This window comes from Vespa crabro, chromosome 6, assembly GCF_910589235.1.
Source record: "Vespa crabro chromosome 6, iyVesCrab1.2, whole genome shotgun sequence".
NCBI lineage: Eukaryota > Metazoa > Arthropoda > Insecta > Hymenoptera > Vespidae > Vespa > Vespa crabro.
This window is the reverse complement of record NC_060960.1, coordinates 8,406,839-8,414,338: the sequence shown is the minus strand read 5'-3', so window position 1 is coordinate 8,414,338 and position 7,500 is coordinate 8,406,839. Positions and strand designations below refer to the sequence as shown.

General features: G+C 29.7%; 1 protein-coding gene across 11 annotated transcripts in view; it reads left to right on the top strand.

Moving 5' to 3' along the window:
• LOC124425213 (protein held out wings) overlaps positions 1-7,500 on the top strand; it is a 71,237-nt gene that overhangs the window by 47,828 nt on the left and 15,909 nt on the right. For 4 of the 11 annotated variants that reach the window (XM_046965251.1, XM_046965256.1, XM_046965247.1 and 1 more), the window contains exons 3-5: positions 3,603-3,719; positions 6,569-6,712; positions 6,966-7,068. In XM_046965251.1, the coding sequence (XP_046821207.1) occupies positions 3,603-3,719; positions 6,569-6,712; positions 6,966-7,068 (364 nt within the window). The remainder of the gene's footprint in view (positions 1-3,602; positions 3,720-6,568; positions 6,713-6,965; positions 7,069-7,500) is intronic. The other 7 variants (XM_046965253.1, XM_046965248.1, XM_046965257.1 and 4 more) reach the window with 3 other exon arrangements.

The window sequence follows — 7,500 nt, the reverse complement described above, 5'->3', positions numbered from 1 at the left end:
AAATTATGTTAGATACTCCTCTCTCATGTAAAATGAAATACGTCTCACGATGTCGCATTACATACGTATCATACGTAGTATATATATATATATATATATATATTATATATATGTGTGACAGGAAATTCAAGAGAGAAAATTACATACAGAGCCTTTTATACACGCAGCCTTCTTTAAAAGTTTCTCTCTCTTATCTCTCTCTCTCTCTCTCTCTCTCTCTCTCTCTCTCTCTCTCTCTCTCTCTCTCTCTCTCTCTCTCTCTCTATCCATCTATCTATCTCTTTTCGTTTCTCTTTCTATTTTAAGTGCGGATGTAGACGTTCATTGAAACAATTACAACCCACGAAAGACAGTGATTTGTAAATCCTTTTACTCTGCGATAAAGATAGATAGATAGATAGAGAGAGAGAGAGAGAGAGAGAGAGAGAGAGAGAGAGAAAGAGAGAGTGTGTATGTGTATCCTTTTAAAGTATAATATCAATTATCTATTAATGACAATCCGATTCTTTTTCCATTATTATTTTAACGCGCCATATTTAATTCGTTCGATTTTACCGTTAGGATATTATTATTTTAAACGAAGTAACGCATTTAATAATCGTCAATTAGAAAATATATTTTGTAATCGTTATGACGCTTTAAAAGTTCTTTAACGATAATATTCGATAAGCGCGTTTTTAATTCGATAAGTGCGTAGAAATATTGATTTGCATTTTTCACTTTCACGAGATCGTACGTTAAGTTTTTCTATAGCTAAAAAAGAAAAAAAAAAAAAAGAAGAGGACAAAAAAAGAAGGAGAAAAAAGAAAAAGGAACAAACCGAGAATAATTCCAAAGGAAAATTCATTTTTTCGTGTCAAAGAAAAATTTTTTTTTCTTTTCTTTTTTTTTTTTTCTTTTTTTCTTTTTTTCTTTTTTTTACGGACTTCGCGGAAGCACAATTCTAATCGTCGGTTTTATAACGAGATGACATCTTAAGATCGTAAAACAAGAAGAATATTTTCTCTCGTTCTCCCTTACTTTCCGTATGTATCATCTGTATGTTTGTGATATACGTCATGTATGATGATGTGTGTGCGCGCGCGCGTGTGTATGTGCATATTTGTAAGATATAATATTTTTGTAGTTAAGCGACGAGCATCTCTAAACATTATTATTTCGAAGAAAATCAATAAAATCGTAAACATCTTCTATTTAGATGATATATCCGATGATCTAAAGGGTCAACGTGCTAGTATGTTACAACTACGAGAGAGATAGATAGTGATAGAGAGAGAGAGAGAGAGAGAGAAAGAGGAGAGAGAGAGAAAGAGAGAGGGAGAGAGAGAGACAGATGAGTTTCATGCAAAATTGTCTTTTAATCGAATTCATTTTCCTCGTGAAAGATAAACATAAGCTATCACGATGACACGTCTCTCTCTCTCTCTCTCTCTCTCTCTCTCTCTTTTTCCATTTTTCATCACCTTTTTTTATTTTTCTTTTCCATATTATCTATCAACTAACTAACTAGTCAAGGCAATTGATAAATCGTAGTAGTCATTGCACCATATATATTAATAGTAATAATAATAATAAGAACAATAATAATACTATTACTCTATACTCGTAAATATTAACAGCGTCCTATCGAGTGTGTCAAGAACTTTTTTCTCATAGATCGTCGCTTCGAATATTTATGATCATTTATCTCGCGTAGAGGAGAGAAAAGATATGTATATGCGTAGTAACGATCGAAAATGATAATAATAATAATAATAATAATAATAATAATAATAATAATAATAATAATAATAATAATAATAATAATAATTAATATAATAATAATAATAATAATAATATTAATAGTAATAATGAATAAATAAATAAATAAATCAATTAATTAATTAATTAATTAATTAATTAATTAAATTCATAATAGAAGTAATCATTTCATCAAAGTTTAAGCAGAGTATAGATGGACATTATCAATTTCGATAGATTCTTCGACAAAATATATTACATGTAATGTTCTTACATATACAAAGATAATATATATGATTGTATTATTCGTAATAGCATTTTTTTATTATAATGCATTATAAATAACCACGTAGTAAACTCCCGTAATGATCGAGAAATGATCGGACGATGATCGAGGAACGATGATGGAGTCGTGCGAATTGATCTTTGATGAGGTCGTCGTTGTAATAAAAGAAAAGAAAAGAAAAGAAAAGAAAAAAAGAAAAAAAAAAAGAAAGAACAAGAGATAATAATAATAGTATGGATTATAAGACGACCATCGGATCTGATGAGAGAGAATGTGAAAAAAGAAATATATTAACTACTCTCTTTCATCGTATAATCGCTTTAATCGGTCGGTAAAATCGTTCCCTTCTTTTTAACCTTTTAAATCTTAATTCCATCCATATACCAATTAGAAATCAGCTTTAACAACGGATCTTCCACCATGTCAATTCTCTCTTTTTATAAGATAGTATAATGAGAGACATGAGTGCATGCCATTAAACTGGCATATTATCTTTTTTTTTTTTTTCTTTATCTTTTTCCGTTTTTTCTTTTTTTTTATTTTTTTTTTATTTTTTTTTTTCTCTTTCACACGTCTCTTGCGATATTATAAATCTCAAAAGAGAGGATCGACATACCTACTTCATGCTGACATGCATATATATATAAGATAAACAGATATATATATATATATATATAAAATACAGATAACAAGGTAGCCAATCGTAATATCGACTAGTATTTCTCTAACTTTTCGTTTGTTCGAATGAACGAGGATACGCCATTTAATGTTTTATTTATTTTTATTTTTATTTCCTTTTCTTTTCTCCTTTTTTTTTTTTTTTTCTTCCCCAAATCTTTTGTCCTCCCTTTATTATTTTCCCCTATATTATCAAAATACTTTATCCGTACTCAATCGGTGTTAACACTGTGCACGACTCCGAGGAGCCAGAAAGAAAAGATAACGATATATTTATTCGTCTTTCACGTTGCTTTTCACAAGGCCTACTCCAAGCTGAACTACCGATTATTATTAACTTATCGGTTATTAATGGATAAGTTCGTTTATCGATATCATTGAATTGCGTGTACGTACGATAAAATTCCCATTATCGTTCGACAAAACGATCATTTTGTATTATCGATCGAATTAAATAGGAATATAATTTCGAATCGGGTTTATCTGTGATACTTGTTAAAACTCTATCTTTCTTTTTTTTTTCTTTCTCTCTATCTATCTATCTATCTATCTATCTATCTCTCTTTCTTTCTTTCTCTTTCTCTCTCTCCTCCTACAATTAGTTCACCAATCTTCTCTCATTACCACTTTCTCTGGTTCCAATAAAAACGTGACTCGTGGCGCTATCTGTATATCAGTTATCTCCAATGGCGGTCGTCTCTTCTTTACATACTTATTTTCTTTTTTATTTTTTTTTCTCCATACCCCGAAAAAAAAAAAAAAAAAAAAAAAAAAAAACAAAAATAGAAAATAGGTAATGGACGTATTTTTATTTTAATTTCAATTTTTTCATTTTTATTTATTTATTTATTTATTTATTTATTTATTTATTAGATTTTTTTCTTCTTTTTGATTGCAGTTCAATTTCGTTGGAAGGATTTTGGGTCCTCGCGGAATGACGGCGAAACAATTGGAACAGGAAACCGGTTGCAAAATAATGGTACGAGGAAAAGGTTCGATGAGGGATAAAAAGAAGGTAATTCAATGATATTATTAATTTTGATTCGATTGATATTAATTAAAATTTATCATGAGATAGATTATAATACATATATATGTATATATATAAAAGCGTATATATCGAAAATTTATTGAGAAGATGGATCATTTAAAAATATCATAGATTTAAATGGTGTCGTCTATTTGTTATCGTTATAAATTGTTTGTAAGTGATCATCACCTACAACAGCTGAATTACTCATATCTCGATAAAAGTCTTGAAACATTGCCAAGTAGTTGCTTCATTTGTTCAAGGCCGGAATTTGTTGTTTGAGAGATTGGAATATATGTATAACAACGACACTGTGTTTATCCCGATTGCGATCTAATATTCATGTTTTCTAGTCTCCGATATTTATTTAGTAATCTTAGACAACTTTTGATCAGATTTAATAGATATTTTATATTATAAATATGTCGTTATGTCGTTTCTCCTTTTTCTTTTTATTTCTTTCTCTCTCTCTCTCTCTCTCTCTCTCTCTCTCTCTTTCTCTTTCTCTTTAACAATATAATAACAGTTAAATATTCTTAAACGTTGGTAATTGTACGGAACGCGTAATACACTTTCGCTCGTTTTACCGCTATTTTTCGTTCCACGGGCTAAATTCATAATGCTTTTGAGATTGCAATCACTTAGTAAAGATTTTTTACGACAGATGTCGCACTATAACACTACGTCGAAGTTCGCCACTTTAAATATATATTGTAAGATAGTTTTTAAATAGATGGAAACATTATTATTATTATTGGATTAATCCGTAGTGTCGTATGTAATTTAAGAAAGGATAAAATAATGAATATCTCGTAGAGCAAATTAAATGAAGGCGATTATAATCATTTTAACGAGGAAAAAATAAATTGAAAAGAAAGAATGAAGATGCATCAACGACAAAAGGGATGGGTGGAGTGGGTGCGGTGGGGTGGGGTGGGGTGGGGGGGGGGGGGAAAGGGGGTTTATAAAGATATAATAAATAAGATATAATACGTACATATGTACGTATATATTATTCCTTCGATCAATGGAACTTCTTTGACTCATCGAAATTCGAAATGCCTTTCGTACTTCCGGAAATGAATATATGCATGGTCGTAAAAGAAACGAAGAACGTTGAATAGAATGAGGAATAGCTTCTGTGTAGCTGGGTATATAAGCTGATTAGGGCCTTGACGAGATCGTAGGCGATTAATACGAAATACTAATGTATGTGTGTGTGTGTGTGTGTGTATGCATGCGTACGTCTGCTGTGTGCGTGTGTGTATTTGCATTTTATCCTTTGTATCCTGCGTGTTCGCGCGAGAAGAGTCTTTCATATTTTGCTGGAAGTCTTCTTTTAACTTCGTTCGAAACTTCGTTCGACGATAAAAAACGATAAAAACGAATTACGCTTGTAAGTTTTTCATCGCGTCTGCTTTTCGTCATGCCCCTGCTCCTCTCCCCTATCCCCGCCCCTCCCCCTCCCTCGCTCTCCTCCCTCGATCTTCCCCCTTGACCCATCTATCCCTCATTGGCGTAGGGACAAGAAATTTTGTCCAACATTTTCTTTACGAATATTATCAACTGGTTTTGGTATATCACTTTGCTTTCTCGTATACACGACATATTCGATGATTGATCATGCAACTTTGTCATAATATTTATTTCCATATAACGTTGATTTTATTTAGATGAAAAGAATAATAATTCACGATCCCATTAATAAATTTTATTATTTGTATATTTAAATACTCACGCGTGTTTAGATTATTAAAACTAACAAAGTATTTCTTTCAAGCTGCATGTGATCTACGAGCGAAATTATTATTGGTCGTAAGTATACATATTTATATGGTATATGTATACGTTTATACGGATCGCCGCTTTTTATTATTCGTATAATCATATACTAACTATTCGTATTAGTTTACTTTTGCTTTTTCTTCATGATAATTGTACTCATTACCGGGTGGGGATATTTTTTTTAACGTTTCTTTCTTTTTTTCTTTTTTCTTTTTTTTTTTTTCGCTTCAACCTGACAACGTAAGATTTCTTAATTAAAAGGAAGAGAAAAAAAATATATATACATGTCAACATTACACAATAATGTCAAACGATAACGAATTCATGTGCTTTGAAATATGGAAACGTCTAACGAAAAAAAAAAAAAAAGAAAAAAAAAGAAATGAAGAAAAAAAAAAGATTAGCGAAGATATATATATATATACATACGTTTCGTATCGAAGCAACATTACAAGTTAGTTTCCATATCGGGAAAAGTAAATGTTTGAACATCATAAATAATGTGTATCAATCTTTTATATACATACGTATGTATATGTATGTACATAATAATATATCTTTCTATTGCAACTTATCAAAAGATTATTGCAATTTTTCATACGGCCTATAAACGGTCACATACTTTACATTGGAACTTTTACGATTTTGCAAATATATAATAATTAATATTGACAATTCGATTCGATTCGAATAGAATATTTATATTTGATTTGTTTAACACAATGGTAAGCGCTATTGAATTATGCGATTACATGGATTCATTCATTTCATTATTTGAGGATATTTTTTTTTCTTTTTTTTTTTTTTTTTTTATTTTTTTCATTTTTTTTTTTAGTTTTCCCTCTGTACTTCATGTTTGTTTTTTATTATTATTTATTTATATATCTATAAATTTATTTATTTATTTAATATTATTATTATTATTATTATTATTATTATTATTATTATTATTATTATTATTATTATTATTATTATTATTATTATTATTATTATTTTGTATAAGATCTATTATGGTACATAAGTCAAATACTTTTTATGATTTTCATTAGGAGGAACAAAATCGGGGTAAACCTAATTGGGAACACCTAACAGACGAATTGCATGTTCTATTGACTGTCGAGGATACAGAAAATCGTGCGACCTTGAAGCTTGCTCGAGCTGTTGAGGAGGTCAAGAAGCTTCTCGTGCCCGTGGTGAGACAGTTCCAATCATATTATCTTATTATTATAATAAATTATTTGTTTATTTATATAACAATTTTATTCAACTTGTCAATTTTCTTTTTTCTTTTTTTCTTTTCTCTCTCTTTTTTCCCTTCTTCTTTTTTTTTTTTTTTTTTTTTTCTTGATCGGCCCAGCTTTTTTCTTTCTTTTCCTTCGACATTGAAATAATTAATATAGCGTTAGAAAAAAAGCGGAATATTCTAACGATGATATCGATTGTTAGCAGGCTGACGGTGAAGACGAGCTAAAAAAGAGGCAACTGATGGAACTCGCCATTATAAATGGTACCTATCGAGATTCCAATACGAAGGTTGCCGCAGCTGCAGGTACCTCTTGCAAAAGTTATTTATCCATTGAATTCTTACATTACCATAATTTAAATATAATATTTACTTCCTAGATCATCCCCATTAACCTGATAAGATTTGTTCAATCATTTTAGCAATTTAGAATAGGCTTATATAACACAGGATTATAATAATCACAGATTCAGATGATTGTAAAAATTAACTAACCATATGTCAGCAAGTATAAACGTTTCTAATTTTAATCATTACATTCGTTCGATAACATTTTACACAAAATACAGGATGGACCTAAAGTTCTAATTTTACGATCTGAAAAAGAAAAATAAAACAAAATTAGCCAAATCAAATGGGTCTCAAAAAAGGATAATTGATTTTTATAATATCACCTTGGAACATTTAGCACATTCTGTATTATAAAATTATTTTATAACAAATTTTTGTTCGTCTGAA